General features: G+C 33.2%; 1 protein-coding gene across 2 annotated transcripts in view; it reads left to right on the forward strand.

Annotated features, from left to right (window-relative positions):
• TUBGCP3 (tubulin gamma complex associated protein 3) overlaps positions 1 to 21,465 on the forward strand; it is a 139,911-nt gene extending 118,446 nt beyond the window's left edge. For both annotated transcript variants that reach the window (XM_044667161.1, XM_044667160.1), the window contains exons 18-22: positions 3,213 to 3,301; positions 3,480 to 3,611; positions 9,912 to 10,052; positions 15,820 to 15,936; positions 21,177 to 21,465. In XM_044667161.1, the coding sequence (XP_044523096.1) occupies positions 3,213 to 3,301; positions 3,480 to 3,611; positions 9,912 to 10,052; positions 15,820 to 15,936; positions 21,177 to 21,335 (638 nt within the window). In that variant the 3' untranslated portion in view covers positions 21,336 to 21,465. The remainder of the gene's footprint in view (positions 1 to 3,212; positions 3,302 to 3,479; positions 3,612 to 9,911; positions 10,053 to 15,819; positions 15,937 to 21,176) is intronic.
• Positions 21,466 to 22,210: the final 745 nt, after the last annotated feature.

The raw sequence follows: 22,210 nt of genomic DNA on the forward strand, positions 1-22,210 counted from the left end.
TTCAAAGGAGACATAAGGACATGTTGCTGAGTTGACATTGGCTATCATAACTTTCGAAAAGTAGGATCATTTGAATAGTTAAATGAGCCATGGATGCATGAATTACTGCATCTAAATCTACATCAGCTTTATCTTATAGAACATCGAAAAGCATTATGGGTTTTACTCTGATATGTGTTGTTTATTTTTCTTTAAAAATATTTTTAGTTAAAGAATGAGTGTAAGGAACCCAAAATATCTGGTAGCAGAGGAATGTGTACCTAAGAAGGACTGAAATTCACAGTAGTAGTAATCTACTAGAATCTATTTTTATTTTTTAGATGTCTCTTATATTCAGTTCCTCATAGAAGTAGGAAAGGAAAGGCACCTGACTTGAAGAAATTTGGAGGTGAATTTAGAAATGTAGAAAATTTGACCAAAATATATGCAGATTTCCTTGTCATAGAATGTGTCATTGTGACTCCCATCCTTTAGAAATGCTCTATAAGAGAACTTAAAAACTGTTGACTTAGAGGAAAAGAAAGCAAAAATCTAAAATGTGAGTTGCCATAGGACTATAAGAAATGTTTTTTCATGGATAGAGAATCAACTTAGAGATAAATACATATTTTTTGGATGGAAAAGCATTAATAATGTTTGGATCCCCAGAGATGATTCAATGCTAGAAATGTACTTAATTAACATTTTTCTATAAATGTTCTATCAGAAAGTGAATAGTGAAATATCTTTGTTTTACCAATAACATTTCATGTGTATAGCCAGTACTCTCTTAAACCAGTATATCCTAAAAGAAAGGACCAACTTCAGAATGAAAAGCATTTGCAATATATCAAGCATTTTGCTGAACACTCTGGATAAAAATGCAAAAAGTGATCTAATCCCTGTCCTTGAGGAGCTTATATTCTAAGAGTTCCAGGGAAGAGTACTTTACTCTAGGATGTACCAGGGAAGAGGAATGAATCCTAGGGTAGTTGATTGACTATCACTTTTAAATGTATTATTTTCAAGGGAAATATTGCTTTGATTATACTTCCCAGAGAAAGAAATGAAAAGGTAAGGTAGGTATACATTGGCAGACCAGTTGGCAAAGAGATGGCTGGTATCTACATCTGTATATGAAGCATGACCTGGTCTGAAGCCACTTAGCTTTATCAAGTTTATATTCACAAACCAATCAGGACAGTTTAACCCAAAGCAAGTGTTAGTAAACTCAGTGAATTATATGCCTCCTGGGCATGGTTTCTAGTAGTTTAGTGGTCCAGAGGGTGCAACAGCTTGACTGATAGCAAAAGTAATCATTGGGTTGGACAGCTGGATGGAATTTTAAGTTCATGTGCCACATTCAGTGAGAAACTTTTTCTGATCTTCCTGGTAGGTCTTTTTTCCTCAAATGTTTTTTTCTCTTGTTTATCTGCTGCATTTCCCCCAATAGAATGTTCATTGATACCTTTAGCACTTACACTGAAATTAGTGTTTTTCTTCCTGAGTAATTAATTTCTTAAATGCTTATAGTTACCTTTATATATTTTACCTTTAGTTTTAGTAAGGGAATCCACTGTAGTAGTTGAAAAGCACAGACCTAGAAGACAGAAAACCAGGCTCTTGTACTGCCTTTGCCACTGATTTTGGACAAGTTACTTTATCTCTTTTTAAGTTTTCCTAATAAGAAAATGAGAGTATAAATTTAGGTGATCTCTAAGATCTTGTCTGTTTCTGACATTTTGTGATTCTATGAAGCATTCAAAAAATATCCTTTTAAATGAAAATACCAGTAAAAAGACTACACTATAATTCTAAACTATGCTTTTATCTAGCTGGATATTCTCATAACTTGTTAGACACATTCAAATAAAATAACTTTAGTTTCTACATTATCAACTTCTTTCTCTCATTTAAGATCTTTCAGCAATTCCACATATTTCTGTGAAGCCTAATCAATTGGAAGCCAAGCTTTGTTTTTCTAAATATATAAATATGAACTTGTATTTTATAAAGAACACATATAGTCTTTATTTTGTTTTCATGTGTTTTGAATATTTATAGATTTTTGAATATCACATAAACTTTAGTACTTCAATGTTTATGTTGTAGATTATGATCAGAGGGCCTGTAATGACCATATCTCTCATACAAACCAGGCAATCAGCACACTAAAATCCCTGTAAGGATACTTAATTACTCCCTTCAGAAGTTAGTTTAAAAATAGTGTATATCAATAAACAAATATTTTAATATATATTCAAAGTACTGTTTAATATGTTCATACTTTAGTTGTATATGTGTGTGGTTATAAAGATATTTAAGTATTAAAATTTAGTACACTTTTTAAACCAGAGTTCCCAACTGATAGACTTTCCCTTACACTTATTTTTGGTTTTAATGTAGGTTATATAGTAACTTTGTGGGGGAAAGAGAGGACAATGGTTTCTTAAACATTTCATATAACTACATACTATTTGATTACTTGAATAGCTAACAAAGAAAAAAAGGATTGGGATATGATTTTCAAAAATGTCAAATTTGACCCATTTTCTTGTAATTATTACTCTAGTGGGTTTATCTTTGATTTGATCCATCATATACTTTAGTGTAACATAATATGCTGTTACAGTCTTTGTACTAGAAATTAACAGTGGTGAGCAGAGAACTGCTGCTCAGTGGTGACCTTCAAACCTTTTGATGGTTTTATAATCGTATAAAGAATAAAAGCAGACTCTGAACTCATCCTTAACCTGTTTCAAAGGTTCATATTTCTCTAAGGTGGCAAGGTCATTTTTCAGTTCCTTGAAGAAATGTCATTTTTATCTCCAAATAGCTAGGGAAATAGTAAATGTTTCATGCACAGTAGGTATACTAATTGTAAGGAAACTATGAAGTAGGGCCAATGTTTGTTCAAGGAATTGGAGAATATTGGTATAAGATTTTAATAACTAAATATTATGTACAATTTTATTTTATTTTACTATCTTTTACACCTGGGAAACAGTACTTCTAGTTCTGAGGGATCATATGATATTGTTTGATTAGATGATCAAACCCTTGTTTAGCTTGTATTGCATGCAAATTGATTATAGAGAATTCTTTTCCTCTTTAGAGTAGGTTAGCATTATTGCTTGTGATTCCTTGAAACATAAGGGAAAAGGACATTACAGTGCTGGTTTTAAGTGCATCTGAGTTTGTTTAACATATAAATTCTTTGACTTCTTTTACAGAGTTCTCTGGGGTGCTACATCAGTGTCACATTCTGGCATCAGAAATGGTCCATTTCATTCATCAAATGCAATATTATATTACATTTGAGGTACAATTTAACCATCTATTTTTTTCTTTTGATTTAAGCTAGTTAGATGTTGTGCTATTTATGTATCACATAAGTATCTTTTTTTTTCAGGAAAGTATTTTTTTTTGTCTGATTTAAAGGGCTAGAAAGTGTTCAACTCAATCAATTCTGATTCTTATGTTCCTCCCCACCAACTAAGGTACTTGAATGTTCATGGGATGAACTTTGGAACAAAGTCCAGCAAGCTCAAGATTTGGATCACATCATTGCAGCTCATGAGGTGTTCTTGGACACTATCATCTCTCGTTGTCTCCTGGACAGTGACTCCAGAGTAAGGCTTTTTATCTAATATTTCAGACTTAAAAAAAAAAAAAAAGATACGGATGGTGTTTTCTTTTCTTGATTTGTACCACATGGAAAATTGTAGGAAACACTTCTCTGCAGCTACATTAATAATAATTAAAACATTTTTACTAAAGTTTGATGTTCAAGTTAACACTGTTACTGAACAGCAGTGGAACAATAGTACTGAAACAAGAAGAATGTGCTCTAAAATGTCTAAAATAGATATTAAAATGGTAAAGAATAATAATACCTATTCATCTCCTAAGTGTAATAATAATATCCTATTATATTGTTCAAAATAGAAAAAGGATGTTTTAAGTTTAGTTTCTTTGATGGATGATGGTTTTGAATTAGGAAGGGCAATACTAGAACAAAACAACTTGTAATAATAATACCAGAACAAAACAAAATGTTATCTGTATCAGAATCTACATCTTATATTCTTTACCTTCTTTTTCTTTCCATTTACATTATTTTAGTCTTGTATATTGTTTTGCTAAACTACTTTTCCTCTAGGTTGTTTATCTTACCTAGATTCTTGAAAATACAGTATAATTATCTAGCACAATTTGGGGAATAGAATACTCTGCCCCACATATATTTTCTTGTTAATTGAAAACTAAAGCAATTTTGCTATGAAATTGTATAGCTTCAGGATATCTTCCTTCATAGCAGTGTAGGGACCTGCCTTCAGGAAATCTGTTGGGCACAATTGGTTTGATTTAGAAATACAGTAAAAATCAGTAGGGTAGTTAAATTCATGATCAAAAAAGATACGTCTCAGTTTGATTCCGAATCTCTTAAAATACCAGACTAAATGTAGATTAACTGTAGATAGACTTCAGATACAGAGAAATTTTAGAATTTCTGAAACATGTTGCCTGATATCTTTCCATCTTATACAAAAAGATGTCATGAGAACTTTAGATGAAATCCAGATATGCTATACCACATTTTCCTGATCTACTCTAGTAATTTTATCCAAAAAAAGTATATTGAGACTATCTTACTATAGGTTATTTTTGTTATATCCGTCCCAGCCTATAGTTATTACTAGTTATCTTTCAAAGTGGTCACAAATCTGTATTCTAGAATTTTGTCAGGAAATGAAGTCAAGATGACTATCCTGAATTTTGAAGAATATATTTTCTTCCCTTTTTAGAAAATAGGGATATTATTTGCCTATCCATAGTTAGGTCAGTACCTCTTTTTTCTCCATTGTTTTTGCAAAGATCTTAAATAGTGACTTAGTGTTCACATTGACATCAATGTCAATTGTAACTTAAATATAGTTTGTCTAAGTCTAGTAACTTGAACCCACTGAAGGCTGTTAGGTGTGCCCTTGTAACACATCTTCCTGTCTTGGGCATTCCTTCCTTTCTAATGTGAAGTTAATCCTTTTTAATAAAGTACCTACCACAGTGCTTAGTACTTACTAAACTCTTAATAATTGCTGTTTGCTTGATAGAAAATATGGAAGAAAATGGTTCAATATCTTATTGATGTTCATTATATTCTTTTTATCCACCTCTAAACAATAATTCTAGTCTTTTCATTATATTCTTTTTATCCACCTCTAAACAATAATTCTAGTCTTATTTTGAGCTTTCTCTTCCCTTAAGACATTTTGTTAAAGAGCCCCTTTAGTTGCCTTTGAAATTCATCAGAAGTCTCAGCTTATCCTGTGGTTTAGTTGTCCTGAAATAATTATGTTATCAGTCATTTGAATTGATACTCATATACCTATTTGCATTCTATACATGTGATCTGAAAGTATGAGTTCTGCCTTATTAGAATATTTCTTCCTTTTGTTGGAATTTCATTCTTAAGAACAATCCCATCCATCTTGAGCCACACTCCCTTAAAGAAGTCTATGGGATCCTAATTAACCTTTCTCAGATTCTTCTCTCCTAGAAGATCTAGCAAGTGAGTCAAACTATCTTGAGTATCATCCTTTGATCATCTATCAAAATTCTAAGATGGAGTAGTCACTTCCTTCTGCAGTTTCAGTCATTTCTATTTCAACTAGTTTTTCTTTATTGGTCAAAATCAAACATATGGAAGGAATTTCATTTTTTCCTCTTCTCTGCCTCCTGAAAGTTGAAAATTATTAAGACAAATCAAGAATTTTCAGCTGCCTTGACTGTAATTAGGAGAAAATGTCTGGATAGTTGAAGCCACTACTGGAGTAATCTATCTCCATACTAACACTTTCATCTGCTTAGGAAATCATTATCTTATTCCATTTGTTCTGGTACTTCGTAATACACCACCACCACTTTACTGCTGCTCTTATCTAACTGATTTCCCTATTGTAGTTTTGTACTTTATAAAAGAGGTATGTTGACTAAATGATCTCAAAAATCAATTACAGGGGGCAGCTGGGTAGCTCAGTGGATTGAGAGCCAGGCTCAGAGAATAGAGGTCCTGGGTTCAAATCTGGCCTCAGACACTTCCCAGCTGTGTGACCCTGGGCAAGTCACTTAACCCCCATTGCCTACCCTTACCACTCTTCTGCCTTGGAGCCAATACACAGTATTGACTCCAAGACGGAAGGGAAGGGTTTAAAAAAAAAAAAAGTCAATTATAACCCTCTATCCTATGATCCTAAGCAGAGACTGAAAGATGACAGACATTGCAAATTAGGTTAGTTTCTTCTGTAGCTGTTGTGAAAAACTATGGATTGTATATATGGAAGGCAATGTTTGTTGCAAATTTGAATGGACTAATATTCCTTCCAAATCTATACTGCTGACCTTTTACTACTCCAGTTCATTTGACTTCCTTCAGCCACCCACACCATAAAGCCCCAAAGACATTTCATTCACCTTCATTTATCAGTCATATGCCACCAGGTCTTAGTTAATATATTCCTGAGGTATTCCAGCATCGCCTTAAAGATCTTGAGATGATCTCTGTCATGACAGCAATAGGCCTTTATTGTGAAGGTTTTAGGAAAATGACAACTCATAACTCTTTTCTATTTTTTAAGTGAAACAGTAATATCTTGTTGTTCAGATTGAATAAATATCTTTTGAGCTTATGCTCTTTGATAAAATGCTCATGAAGTGAACTCTCATCCCTTAAGATTAGAATCTTTTACAAAGAGGAGACACTGACATATTCACAGAACTAACTTAGCTCTCCCAAGTGGAAAAAGAACTGTAAATGAGATATATTTATTATGGTACTTTTAAAGGAACTGTGGGCATTGAAGCTATAGGGATTATAGTACCATCTCATGAAAAAGATGATGAAATGAACATATTCAAAACATCTAAGCTCTGTAAAACAAACAACAGCAACAACAACTAATCCCAAAACTTTTTGCTTGTCAGTGGCCATCTGTGAATTTAGGAGATTTTCCCTTCAGGTTTTAAGATCTAGATATCTGAAAGCCCAGAATTCAACCAAACTAACCCAGCACATTGAAAAAAAAGTTGCTCTATATAACATTCCAAACCCATAGACCTATCTCCACCTCTGCCGTAATGGAGAAAGTAAATTTTCATAGCTTGTTTTTGGTGCCAAGCTTGTCCATGAAGATTTCACAGTATTTCATAGTTTTAATTGCTTTGTTTTGATACTTTGTTGTAGTCATTGTGTATATTGTTTTCCTGATTCTGCTTAGCTCATGCTTCTCTTATGATAGAAATAATCATTTGTTGTTATTTATAGCTCATGAATATTACACTACCTTTGTGTGTTATAATTTTAAAAATTCTGAATTTAACAAACACAAAATAATTCTCATTATACAGAGTAGACTAGAAAAAAGTTTAAATGTGAAACTATGAGTCTTTATTATGTACAGCTTCCTTTTATTTTATAATATATAACAAATTTAGCATGTAATTTGCCATACTTGTTGATGATTCTTTTCATCTTCATGCTGTCTCCTATGTATTTTTAAAATGTTGCTTCCCTTTCTTCTGAAAGGATTTCTTTCTTGTTGAGTTTCTTTGGTTTCTTTCTTCTGAAAACCTGAACCTATCCCCTTTTTTTCTCAATCCACTTCCCACTATAACAGGACCAGTTGTGTTGATATCACAACAAAAAGAAAAACGAAGCCCTTGTAATAAATAAGCATAGCTGAAGCAAAAACAAATTCCCTCATTGTTCAAGAATAAAAATTTATTTTTCTTCACCTTACATCTTGAATCCATCACCAGTGTTGATACTTCATTATTGTGTTACTTGATCATTACGTTAATCAGAATTCTTACATCTTTTAAAGTTGCTTTTCTTTGTACTGTTGTTATATGTTATACTTCTGATTCCATTCACTTCTCTCTGAATCATTTCCTGTAGGTCTTTCCAGGTTTCTTTGAAATCATCTGTTTTGTGCAGTAATATTCTATTACATTCATATAGAATTTGTTTAGCTACTCCTTAATTGATGGATACCCCTTTAGTTTCCAGGTTTTTTGCTACTACAAAATGAGGTACTATTTAACTATTTTTGTACATGTGTAGCTTTTTCCTCTTTCTTTAATTTCTTTGGTTTTTTAAAACTTATTAATGATGTTATTGTGTAAAAAAGTAAGCACAGTTTAGTGACTTGGGGCATTATTCCAAATTGCTTTCCAGAATGGCTGTGTGTGCTATTTCACAATTATAGTAATAATACATTAATATTCCTGCTTTTTCACAGCTTCCCTAATACTTTGTCATCTTTGCCAATGTAATAGGTGTGAGGTGAAACCCCAGATTTGTTTTTATTTACATATGTTTAATCATTAGTGCTGGGGGCATTTTTTCATATGGTTGTTAAATAGATTTTTTTCTTTGAAAATTTCCAGTTCATATCATTTGACCATTTATCTCCTAAGGAACGAAGTACTTTTCTAATAATTTGAATCAATATTATTCATATTATATATCTGGAATAAGAGATCTTTATTAGAGAAGCTTGCTACAATGACTTCTTCCCCCCCCCCCCCATTACATGTTTTAATTAGCTGCATTGGTTTTGTTTGTGTAAACTCTTGAATTAACTTTTCCCTTATTCATAGTTTTAAAAGATATATTTTTTTCCCTTCTCTTCAGATTTTTTTAGGATTTCATTTTTTATGTCTAAGTGTCTTATTTAGATTTTATTTTCGTATATGATTACTGCTAGACTCCTTTCTAGTTTGCCCAACAATTTTTGTTGGAAAAAGGCCTTAGTATCTGAACTCTTTGAGTTAATCAAACCCTAAGCTTGCTTCTGACTGTTATATCCTTAATATGTTGTACCGATTGACTTTTTTTTTTTAAACCAGGACCTAGTCATTTTGCTGACTGCTGTTTTGTAATATAGTTTGAGATGTAATTTTGCTAGGCCTCCTTTTTTCCCGCTTTTTTTCATTATTTCCCTTGAACTTCTTATCCTTTTGTTCCTAAAGATGAATTTTTTTTAGCTTAATAAAATCTTTTCTTAGACTGGTGTAGCAATTACTTTTTGTTTTATATTTCATAAAACCTTTGTATAATATTGGGATTAATTATTCTTTGGTTGACAGATGTATAGTTAGAGAATTTTGTACCTTGGACTTCATCTCCCAGAATTCTTTCCTCATCCCAAAATTCTTTTCCCCTTTTTTTTTACATGTATCTTTACATTATTGTTTATAAGTTCTGTAACTCCTCCCCCTCTCTCTCTTCTCTTGCAGCCAAGGCTGGGTTAGCTAGCTTTTTCATGTTAGTTATTATTAATAAACTTTATAAAATATAATAGCAATAGTTTATTAATTTTAATCTTTACACAGAATTTACTTATAAATTTATCCTGCCGTGGAGGTTTAATTCTTGAAGTTCATTTATGGCTTGTTTATTTTTGTTGTTATTTATAATAACTAATATTTAAATCTAGATCTTTTATTAATGTGGGTATTTTGTGGTTCTGTAGATATTTTTTCTATTTTATTTAAGCTACCCATTTTGTTAGTATATAATTTGGCAAAATAGTTTCTGATTTTCCTTTATATCTTGTTTAATTGTTTTAAATCTTTCATTTTTTACTACAATTTGGGTTATTTCTAAGAAAACAGCTGTTTGTTTTATTAGTTTTTTAATACTTCTATTTTTTTGCTTTCAATGTTTTTTCAGAATTTTCACTTTAATATTTTGTCAGTTTTTGCTTTAGTGATTTTCTAAGATTTTAAAAATTGTAAATTAAATTAATTCATTAGTCTTTTTACTTTTTCTTTTGTTGATATTGATATTTTTGGAAAAAATTAATACTATAGCTCACATTAATGTTGCTAGTTGTAAAAATGAAATCATGATTCTCTTAATCTCTCAGGTCCTTTTAAATCAACTTCGAGCTGTTTTTGATCAAATTATTGAACTTCAGAATGCTCAAGATGCAATATATAGAGCTGCTTTGGAAGAACTACAACGGAGATTGCAATTTGAGGAAAAGAAAAAACAAAATGAAATTGAGGTATAGTTTTGAAATTGCACTTCAGTTCTTTAGGACTTTATTGGTATGGATATTCTCTGCACTATTGCAAATTGCAACCCTTCTTGGTCTTTGAGACTAATAACTCTTAGTTTCTGAGAGTTTTTGTGGCTGAAAAATCTTTATGAGTGGACTTTGATAACAAGAACTTCCTTCTAAAAACCTTTGCCTCAGTCATAAACATGAATAAATCTGATAATACTACTGCTAAAATTTTTGGTTAGGGATATTTATTTTTATTTTATTTTATTTTTAAAAATTTATTTAGAATATTTTTCCATGGTTACATAATTCATGGTTTTTTCCACCCCTCTTCCCTCCTCCCTCCTGTAGCTGACAAGCAGTTCCACTGGATTATATATGTATCATTGTTCAAAACCTATTTCCATGTTATTCATATTTGCAATAGTGAGCTTTTAATATCAAACCCCTAATGACATCCCCATTGAACCATATGATTAATCATGTTTTTCTTTTTGTGGATATGAATAGCGTTCTTTCTCATAAGTTCCTTTGGATTGTAGGATATTTAGATATTGCATCAACATATAGAATGTCTAGTAAATAGTGTGATTTTATTATTTTTTACTTTTTTTAAACCATTTATTAATATTCATTTTTAACATGGTTACATGATTCATGCTCCTAATTTCCCCTTCGCCCCCCCCTCATTACCCCCACCCATGGCCGATGCACATTTCCACTGGTTTTAACATGTGTCATTGATCAAGACCTATTTCCAAATTGTTGATAGTTGCATTGGTGTGGTAGTTTCGAGTCTACATCCCCAATCATGTCCACCTCAACCCATGTGTTCAAGCAATTGTTTTTCTTCTGTGTTTCCTCTCCTGCAGTTCTTCCTCTGAATGTGGGTAGCATTCTTTACCATAAATCTCTCAGAGCTGTCCTGTGTCATTGCATTGCTGCTGGTACAGAAGTCCATTACAATCGATTTTACCACAGTATATCAGTCTCTGTGTACAATGTTCTTCTGGCTCTGCTCCTTTCGCTCTGCATCAATTCCTGGAGGTCTTTCCAGTTCACATGGAATTCCTCCAGTTTATTATTCCTTTTAGTACAATAGTATTCCATCACTAGCATATACCACAATTTGTTCAGCCATTCCCCAATTGAAGGACATCTCCTCATTTTCCAGTTTTTTGCCACCACAAAAAGCACAGCTATAAATATTTTCATACAAGTCTGTTTATCTATGATCTCTTTAGGGTACAAACACAACAATGGTATGGTTGGATCAAAGGGCAGGCATTCTTTTATAGCCCTTTGAGCATAGTTCCAAATTGCCAGCCAGAATGGTTGGATCAGTTCACAGCTCCACCAGCAATGCATTAATGTCCCAATTTTGCCACATTCCCTCCAACATTCATTACTCTCCCCTTCTTTCATTTTAGCCAATCTGCTAGGTGTGAGGTGATAAATAGTGTGATTTTAGAGATTATATTCATTATAATTTAAAATAAAGTCAAGAAAATTCAGAACAATTATAGTTCATTCTGTTGTTTACTATTAGTGGCAAGATATCTATCAGGTTTGGCAATAATATAGAACTTTATTTTGTAGTAAGTGAGTTACATTGTTAATATAGAAAGCTGCCTAAAGCAAACTTAATTTTTACCACATAGCAGATACAAGAGAAGTATGGGATATGTATAATATTGAAACATATTTATTATAGTGACCTTAGTTTTTCCTTTCCTTTCCCCCCAACCCCAAAGTGATGCCTTTGATAAGTCTGGATTCTAAAAACTATTTAACAAGTTTGATTGTCTGTCAAAATCCCTGTCATATTTTATTCTATTTGGTGGGATGATAACATGATGATCCATTGTGTCTGAGCTGATGATTCCCAGTAAAATTCATTTGAATGAAACAGATTGCATAAATAATACAACTAGACTTGTTTAATATATTTTACACAGCTATATTTAGGACACAAAAGGGGATCTTGAAACTGGTATTATACCCGAGAAATTATTTCATTTAACAGAGTAGGCAGACCATTTCATTTATTTCATTTAACAGACTATTAGGCAAGGGCAACTAGGTGGCTCAGTGGATGGAGAACCAGGCCTGGAGATAGGAGTTTCTGTTTCAAATCTAGCCTTCCTAGCTTTGTGATCTTGGACAAGTCACTTAATTCCAGTTGCCTAGCTCTTACCTTTTTTCTCCCTTGGAAATGATAGTATTGATTCTAGGATGGAAGGTAAGGGCTTTTTGTTTGTTAGTTTGTTTTTAAGTATTAGACAGTTATTTATGTGTGCAGTGTGAGGAAATGATACTAGTGGTAAGACCAGTTGTCTTGAAGTCAGAAGATTTGGTTTTGAGTGCCAACTCCAACACTTATTGGCTAGCTGTGTGAACCTGGGCAAGTTATATAATTTTAACCTTAGTTTCCTCATTTGTAAAATGAGGATAATAATATTTGAGGTGCAATACCTATTTTATAGGATTGTGAAGAAAGTATACAAATTTCAAGTACTACATAAATATTAGTAATGGAGATAAATGGAAAATTTTTTGAAGAACATATACAAGATATGTAAGTGATTATAAACTAAGCCTGTGACAAAATAAGTATAGTATGACAAAAAGAGTGAGATGAGTCATAGTAACTGCTTACCCTCTGATTCTATATAATTCATCGTTTTGGTTTTTCAGAAGGTTCCCAAAAGGCACTCTTCATTGTATATTCTCTGTGATCTTTTTTTATTTTACTTCTTTTCCCTTCACAAAAATCTATCACACCTTTTAAAAATAAGATACAATCTTAATTTGCCATGCAGAGGTGAATAGTGGATAGTACTAGAACTTATGATACCATGGAATTCAGGATACCTCTCAATTTTATGAGGTGCATTTTTTCTTCTAATAGCAGTCCCCCCCCTTTATCTCATTGCTATTTGGCTTTTCTCACTGTCACTTCCTTTCCTGGATTTTGAAATTACCCAGCTTAGGTTCTTTGGAGGAACAGACATTTTCCCCTCTTTCTTTCTTGGTACCTTAGAAACAGTGTTGACATGAGGTTAGGTTATACTAGGTACACATTATAACTACTGCTGGGTGAGACACAGTGGCAAAAGAGTAACAGGTGTTAATTTAAGTCCTGGCTCCATATATCAACTTCTGAGAAGTAGGCCTTGTTTTCCCTATTTTCCTCTTTATTCCTAACAGACTCTGCTTCTTCCAGGCCTTGTCTTAATATTAGATTGAATGTAGTGTACTCTCTGGTCCATTTGATCCATGTTTCAATTTTCTAGACTCTTCCAGACCTTGTTGAAGTATAAATCTCTGGCCTAGTGCCCTTCACTGTAGTATCTCCTGATGGGCTTCAGGCAATGGATTTTACTTCAATGGGATCTGTTGCTCTTGAACTTAGAGCCTTTTCTTCTGTCAGTTCTCAAATGAATAAAAATTCATATTTTACCTTGTGATTTCTGAAACTATCTTCTTGGAATTCAAGCCTTGGGTATTACCATCCATATCTGAAGATCTCTTTAGATTCTCCTCTAGCTTTAGCTTTTACTTTAAACGGTTGTCTCTATTCCACTTTCTTTCTGGTTGGTCTACCAAAAATAAAATTTCCCTAGTCATATCGGTGGTTTTGCTCTCTCTTATCTTTTGAAACTGACAATTTCTTTGGCGTGGGACATTAAGACTCAGCTTCTGTGCCCTTTCTGAACCTGACTTTTCCCATACTGCACCTGTTATAAGATTCTCTCTCAGACTAAAAGTGTCTTACTTTTGACTCTGCACTTCTTTATGAGCTATTCTAGCTCTATTCAGGTCGAACTAAACTGAATCGAACTGATGAACTTCCAGAGTTATTGAGCTTTTGATACATGTGGCATTCCCAACTCCAACATTGTATTCAGTGTGCTACACATGACTTTATCTGCCCCTTCCTTCTCAGGGGAGTGATCCTTTCACGTAGGAAAAACGGCATCAATGACAGAACCAAACTCTAATCTCTTAGGTAGACTTTAGCAGAATATTTTCCCAACCCAGAAGGGCAGGGTGTGCCATATCACACCTTAAGATCATCAGGTCATCAATTTCAGTAGTTTTTAATTCCCTTGCTTCAAATCCCTTCTATCATTTTGGTTCTCTGTTTCTTCAATTTTTCTCCTTTTAGAAATCTACACATGATCCTACCACCCTTTCCCAAATCTAAGATTGTTATGGTGTTTCCATATCACCATGTAATTGTTAGGGATCCAATTGTATCATTATTCTTATGTTCAAGTCCTGGTTTTACTACTAATGTCTGAAACATTAGACAAATCATTTAATCTCTCTAGGTATTAGCACACATTATAAAATTATTTTACTTCCATATTCTTTGATTTTCTTTTCTTCATACTCCATATTTCTATAAAAATCACACTTTGTACTCTATGTGCACATTTTCTTTTCTTTGACATTATCCTTATTTACATTTTAACAGTGTCTCTAGTTGTATTTTCACTTACCTCAGATGGCAAGGGAAGGAATATTTTTACCCCTAATCTGATCAGTAATGTGGCTTGACTTCAAGAAAACTTCATAACCAAAGATTTTTTATTGGAAAATAATATAAAGTTGGGAGAATTTGTATCGAGGAAAGAATAGTAGAAAAAGAAATCAAAGATGTCACTATTTATATAAAAACGCTCTAAATCATCAATAAATAGAAAAATTCAAATTAAATCGATTCTGAGATTGGCTAACATGAAAGAAACGGAATATGACAAATGCTAGAAGAAATATGAAAAAATAGGTTACACTAATGCATAATTGGTGGACCTGTGAACTGGTCCAGCCATTCTACAAAACAATTTGGAACTATTCCCAAAAAACTATTAAATTGTGATTACCCTCTGACCCAGCAATACTATTAGTAAGTTTCAACCTCAAAGAGATCAAGGAAAAAAGGAAAAGGACCCACATATACAAAATTATTTTGGGGACATCTTTTTGAGGTGGCAAAGCATCAAAAATTGAGGGTATGCCCATCAGTTGGGGAATGGTTAAATAGGTTATGGTATAGGAATGTAATGAAATACAATTATGTTGTAAGAAATCATTAAGGAAATAGATTCAAAAAAATATGAACTGATGCAAACTGAGTAGAACCAAGAGGAAAAATGAAATAGAATGGCAATATTGTAAAGATAATCAATTCTTAACTCCTTAGTAACTGTAGTCAACATAATGACCCATCACAATTACAAAGAATTTATGAGGGAAAATTCTATCCATCTTTAGATGGAGAACCAATCAGCTCAGAGTACAAATTGAGACAGAGTTTTTCTTTCTTTTTCTTGCTAGGCCCCCCCCCCCCATATAGCTAATGAAGAAAATTTGTTTTGTATGACTTCATATTTATAATGGGTTTTGTATTTCTTGCCTTCTCAATGGATGAGGAGAGAGAGAGAGAGAGAGAGAGAGAGAGAGAGAGAGAGAGAGAGAATCTGGAATTGAAAATAAAATAAAATTTAAAAAAGAATGTATTAATGAAATAAATGAAAAAGCAAGAAATTAGTGTTGGCAACAATTGGGTTAGTGGGCCCCTTTTCCACAGGAGCTATACCCCAGGATGAGACTTATTTGGTGGAATGTTTGAAATGATATGAGCCTTATCACATATTTATTTATTGTGTGATTTCAAAATTGCCAAGGTTTGGATTTTTCTTTTTAAGCTTGACATAGTTAGAATTTTCAATGAAATTTGTAATGTTGTATTTTACAGGGTCAGTGGGGAATCACAGAAGCAGAGGAAGAAGAAGAACAAAAGAGGATTAGAGAATTTGAAGAATCTATACCAAAAATGTGTTCACAGTTGCGAATATTGACACATTTTTACCAGGTACGTAACAGAATAGTAGCAAATAATTATATTCATTTGTTGTCTTATAGTAAATATTTGAATTCATCTTTAAAATAAAGAATTATTTTTTAATCTGCCTTTTGAGAGGGTTGCTCATTGCAAATCTTTTTTTTTCTTGTTCCTTAACTTTTTTTTATTTAAATATTTTTTTAGAAAAATTTTCCATGGTTACGTGATTCATGTTTTTACTTTCCCCTTTATCCCCCCCATGCCATATCCAATGCACATTTCCACTGTTTTTTTTTTTCTTTTTTTTCTTAACTTCCTTAACTTCGGTGTATTGTCTCATAGGTGGAAGAGTGGTAAGGGTGGGCAATGGGGGTCAAGTGACTTGCCCAGGGTCACACAGCTGGGAAGTGGCTAAGGCCGGGTTTGAACCTAGGACCTCCTGTCTCTAGGCCTGACTCTCACTCCACTGAGCTACCCAGCTGCCCCTTTCCACTGGTTTTAACATGTGTCATCAATCAAGATTTATTTCCATATTATTGATAGTTGCATTGGTGTGGTGGTTTCAAGTCTACATCCCCAATCATGTCCTCATCAACCCATGTGTTCAAGTGGTTGTTTTTCTTCTGTGTTTCCAGTTCTCTAGTTCTTCCTCTGAATGTGGATCTTTTCTATAAATCCCTCAGAATTGTCCTGGGTCATTGCATTACTGCTAGTACAAAAGTCCATTCACATTCTATTTTACCACAGTATATCAGTCTCCGTGTACAATGTGCTCATTGTAAATCTTGTTTTTGACCTTTCAAGTCAGCCAACAGCCAACAACATTTGACCACAAAAAATACATTCCAGATACAAAAATGACAAGTGACCTTTATGCTAATTATATATTTTAACTAACTCTCCCTTTCCTAGTTTTCCTCATTTTGAATTTTTGTTAAAAAAAAATGTTAATGACCACATGTGATAATGAACATGTTGTTTAATATAAAATTATTTTAAATGCAGCCTATTTTTGTAAGAAATATCTATATGAGCAAGTTCAGTTAACAAATTATTTTTTAAATTTCAAAATGGATACTTGGTGGTTTACTCCATATTAGTAATTAAAATAAACAGCAGAGCTGCAAAGGAGTGAGTAATATGCAATTTTTAAAAGTCTGTGAATTCATTTTTTTTTTAAATTAAAACCCTTACCTTCTGTCTTGGAGTCAATGTTGTGTATTGGCTCCAAGGCAGAAGAGTGGTAAAGGTAGGCAATGGGTGTCAAGTGACTTGCCCAGGGTCACACAGCTGAGGAGTGTCTGAGGCCAGATTTGAACCTAGGACCTCCTGTCTCTAGGCCTGGCTTTCAATCCACTGAGCTACCCAGCTGCCCCATGTGAATTCATTTTTAAAGGGAACTGTGGTGGTCCTGTTTACCATTACACATTTTCATGATGAATTTAATAGATTTTTTTAAAAAAGTAATTTTAATCAGTATAATCCCAGTTGCACTCAAATTATAGTCTTAATCTTTTTTGTAAATCATTACCATTCGTAGTCTCTTTCCTTCACAGATAAAGTTCCTTTTTGTCCAGAGCTTGAAATAGTAATATGTCAGCAGCTATTTGCCATTCACTATTTCATAAATGAGTGCACACCCAGATTCCCATACCTGTGAAAATTATTCAGATTTACTTTTAATGAGCTTCACATATTATTTTATTTCAAATTCATCACTCAACAGGAAGTAACTCTCTACATTTTCAGCAACAATATTCCCCAGAAAAAATTTATTTTTGATTCTTCCCTTTTCCCTTCCTCATTATATATATGATATGTCTGACTATATTTATATATATGGCAATCACTGACTTGAAAATAATTTACTTGTATTATAATTTGTATGCTTGGAGCACCTAATGTATTTTCCTGTAGGAACAAGTCTGTAAATATTTGTTACTTTCTACACCTGATCACAAAAATGTGTTTATCCCATAATAAGATCATAATAATACATTACTCTAGTGTAATAAAATAAAAGTAACTCTAAAACCCTAGGGTTTTTTGAAGTATGGTTCTCTAGTACTATAAAACTCAACTACCATATATATCTATCTATTGAAAAACACATTTGGAGTTTCATTTTAGAAGGCCAGAATACATTTTTTCCTTCACTCATGTAGGAGTTGTGGGGATCCTTTTTCCTCCACTCCAAGATGAGTTTCAGGAAGACTTGAAAGAAGATTTATTGCCACCTGCCAAATTCAAGTTTTTTAAATGTCACAACCTGACTGAAATCCTCCAGTTTAATCTTTTACTACTTTGTTTTATACAGCCTGTTTTCTAGGCTAGTGGTTTCTGATCTTTTTTGATTGTGCATTCCTTTCAGGGAAAAATTTCTGAGCACATATGCCCAAATATACTTATTTATTTATAAAGATAAAGTAATTGATCCTGAAGCCAAAAGACTGCTGCTGGTGTTTTATGAGTAGGGAATGACATAGCCAAGATATACATTTCAGGAAAATCACATTGGGAGCTAAGTAGAGGATGGATTAAAGTGGGAAGAGACCTCAGACAGGGATTATTATAAGGTTATTACAGTAGTCCAAGTGTGAGGGGTGACAAGGGCCTGAATGAGGGTCCTAGCTCTGCTGTGTGAGTAAAGGAAAGGGAACAGATGCCAGAGATGTGAAAGTAGAAAAAAACACAAAACATAAAGATTTGGCAACTCGTAGATTTGTAGGGTAGAAGGGTAGGAAATTGATACAAGTAGACATATTTGTTCAGAACATAGAGTATGATAGGGTCTGAGGAGCACAGTAAATCTGAAAAGGTCAGTTGGAGCCAGATTGTGGGAGCTTCAAAATGCCCAACAGAAGCTCATGTTTTTTTCCCGGAGGCAACACCGAAGTTTCTTCAGCAGTGTAGAGCCATGCTTTAGACACCACATGTCATCTGTGCTTTTAGGAATATAAGTTTGGCAGTTATGTGGAGTCTGGATTGGAAAGAAGAGAGATGAGGCAGAGACCAGTTAAGAGGCCAACTATACTTGGGTAGTTTGGGGTTGAATGGAGAGAAAGAGCTGGATCTGATAATGCTGTGGCACTAGAATGGACAAAAGTGATAAGTTTTAGGATATAGGTTATAAGAAGAATGGAGAGCATAGAAAGACTGATTGTCTGCTACTTGCCCCTCAATGCCTCCTTTTATAGATTATACAGAGTGGGAAAGTACTCAATAAATATTTGTTAAATGAATAAATGAATTGAATATATCTGTGTGTGCATAGTGATGATATATATATATATATATATATATATTTCTTCTGATTAGTTTTACCTACTCACTTCAATTAACTTTATAAATGTCATAAAATGCTATTTTTACCTTTAGTACTTATTTTTCATACCAGAAGTATGGAGGATAAGGATGTCACATTTTGAAGAGTGCTAAGATTGATAGAAACTGGGGGGCAGCTGGGTAGCTCAGTGGATTGAGAGCCAGGCCTAGAGACAGAAGGTCCTAGGTTCAAATCCGGCCTCAGACACTTCCCAGCTGTGTGACCCTGGGCAAGTCACTTGACCCCCCATTGCCCACCCTTACTACTCTTCCACCTAGGAGCCAATATACAGAAGTTAAGGGTTTGGAAAAAAAGATTGAAAGAGACTATAGTAGTAGATCCATTCTTTTTTCCAGGTGACATTTATCCTTAGGGACAGAGAAACATATTAGGGCAACAAAGCATGCCCTTGACCAGTGGTTCCCAAACTTTTTTTGCCTACCGCCGCCTTTCCAGAAAAAATATTATTTTGCGCCCCTGGAAATTAATTTTAAAAAATTTTAATAGCAATTAATTGGAAAGATAAATGCACCTGTGGCCATCACTGCTCCCCTGGATCGCTGCAGCACTCAGCAGGGGGCGGTAGCGCCCACTTTGGGAATCACTGGACTAGACAAATGGATGTCTATTAGTTTATTAGACTTGATGCTACTTGAGAATCTTTTCATTCTATAAAAAAGTAATAATGATGATGCAAATCTTATTAATTTAAATAACCTCATATCTAGTTAACTCTAGTCTCTTAAATGTTTAGTGCTTTCTTTTCCTCTTTTTCAGGGATTCATTTTTAGCTCTAAATTGACACAGTACTTAGCATATACTAAGTAAATATTTGTTGAATAGAAATATATGATTGATTAAAAGTGAATGTACTTGTAATTTGAAGTTAATTGTTTGGCGTACATTTATATTAGTTTCTTTGATCATTTGAGATACTCGGTTCATAGATTTATAATCAGTGGAGGAATAAATAAAATTTAAAGTTTTCCTCCCAACACTTCATTGTAGCATAAAGGTGATCTTGGGTTCTCAGAAATGATTTTGGCAAAGTACTTGTTTTGGCAACTTCTACTATGTTGGAAATATTTTCAATACAGGCCCAGTGAAAATCCACCCATCTTTTGTCTATAGGCTTGTCTAGCCAATTTTGGAGACGCTTACCAACAGATTGGCTGAAAGGTGATGGATTTTTTAACCACATTAATTCTGGAAAAGTAAATCAAATTTGTGAGATACCTTGGTGGAAGGAAAACTCATCCTTTAAAAAAATCATACACCCTTGAAATATTGAAGTAAATATGGTAGCTTCTTAAGTATTAATACAGGGAATATTTTATATCATCCAATTATATGCAATGAATAATTTCAGATAACCTCTAATGAGTTTCTTTTAGGAAAAAATTGCAGAATATTCAGAATATTCAGCTGGGTAGCTCAGTGGATTGAGAGCCAGGCCTAGAGACAGGAGGTCCTAGGTTCAAATCCGGCCTCAGACACTTCCCAGCTGTGTGACCCTGGGCAAGTCACTTGACCCCCATTGCCTACCCTTACCACTCTTCCATCTATAAGTCAATACACAGAAGTTAAGGGTTTAAAAAAAAAAGAATATTCAGAATTTTTTACATTTACTTTAAAAGACCCCCCCTAAGTTTTATCATGTTTGCTTCATTACTTTCCTTGTTGTTACTTTTGTTGAATTTAAGGTCAGGATAAAGGAACAAAAAAAAGTTGGTTAAGTTTTTGAAATGCTGCTTTCTGTAATTATTAATTTTCAGGATGAAAAAAGCTATTATTTATTTTAGTTTGATTTGATCTGGAATTGAAGCCCCAAAAAAGATCACAACTTTCAGACATAAGTTTTGAGGACTGTTAAGAGATTTTTCCCCCCCCGTTTATCTTGTTTGTTTTACTGAATCTAATTTACTCTCCCTTACTTTCCCTCTAGGGTATTGTACAGCAGTTTTTGGTTTTACTGACAACAAGTTCTGATGAGAGTCTTCGGTTTCTTAGCTTTAGATTGGACTTCAATGAACATTATAAAGCAAGAGAGCCAAGGCTTCGAATGTCTTTGGGCACTAGAGGGCGACGTAGTTCCCACATGTGAACAAATTCCAAAACCATCTATTGAATCTATGAAGGATATTAAATTTTTGGTTGGACATAAAGATCCACACTTTAGTATGAAAACCAAATGGCTTGCAACTGTCTGCTCATAAGTACTTCAGACATGTGAATGTGTGGCACCATGGTAGAAATATAAAAAACAAATATTGTTTATACATTGGAGTTGAATATATTTGTTATAATACTATATTAAATAGATTGGTTTGCACTATTCCAATTTATTTTTTGAAACTTCATATTTAAAGAATGTCATATTTTGTTGGAGCTTTCTAAGCTTTATACTTTTTATTTATATTTATCATTTGAAAAATCACAATTTCTCTTAGAGAAAACAGGAGGTGGAATATTAAGTTGAAACGTGATGTCATTCACTCTTTTTTTAAACATTTTCTTAGGAAGCATCTTCTTAAACATCTTTTGTTAATAACAAATCAATCAGATCCTGAAATAATTGTCCTTACCAAGAAAATACATGAAAAGTTTTATTATACTGATTTTAATGTTGTAATGTATTTGCCTGTGTGAGAACCTTTGTATCTTGATACATTAACTTTACATACATTTGTTTTCTTTTATGCTTCAAGGATTACATTTTTATAATTTGGTTTACTATTTCAGATAATTTCTAAAAGTCATATGCAAAAATATAGAAAAAACTAATAGAATTGACATGAAACAAAACACTTAGATCTCAAAATTGTCAGATGAAGGTATGTGTAAATATAGATAGGTGCAATCAAAACATTTTGTGTTCAAAATTCTGATGTGTATTAGAAATCAATTCATATAATGAAGATATCCTTTTGGCCTGGCTATTTTTTCATTGTAAATATTTATATATTACTGTTAGAGGGA

Source organism: Gracilinanus agilis, chromosome 3, assembly GCF_016433145.1.
Source record: "Gracilinanus agilis isolate LMUSP501 chromosome 3, AgileGrace, whole genome shotgun sequence".
NCBI lineage: Eukaryota > Metazoa > Chordata > Mammalia > Didelphimorphia > Didelphidae > Gracilinanus > Gracilinanus agilis.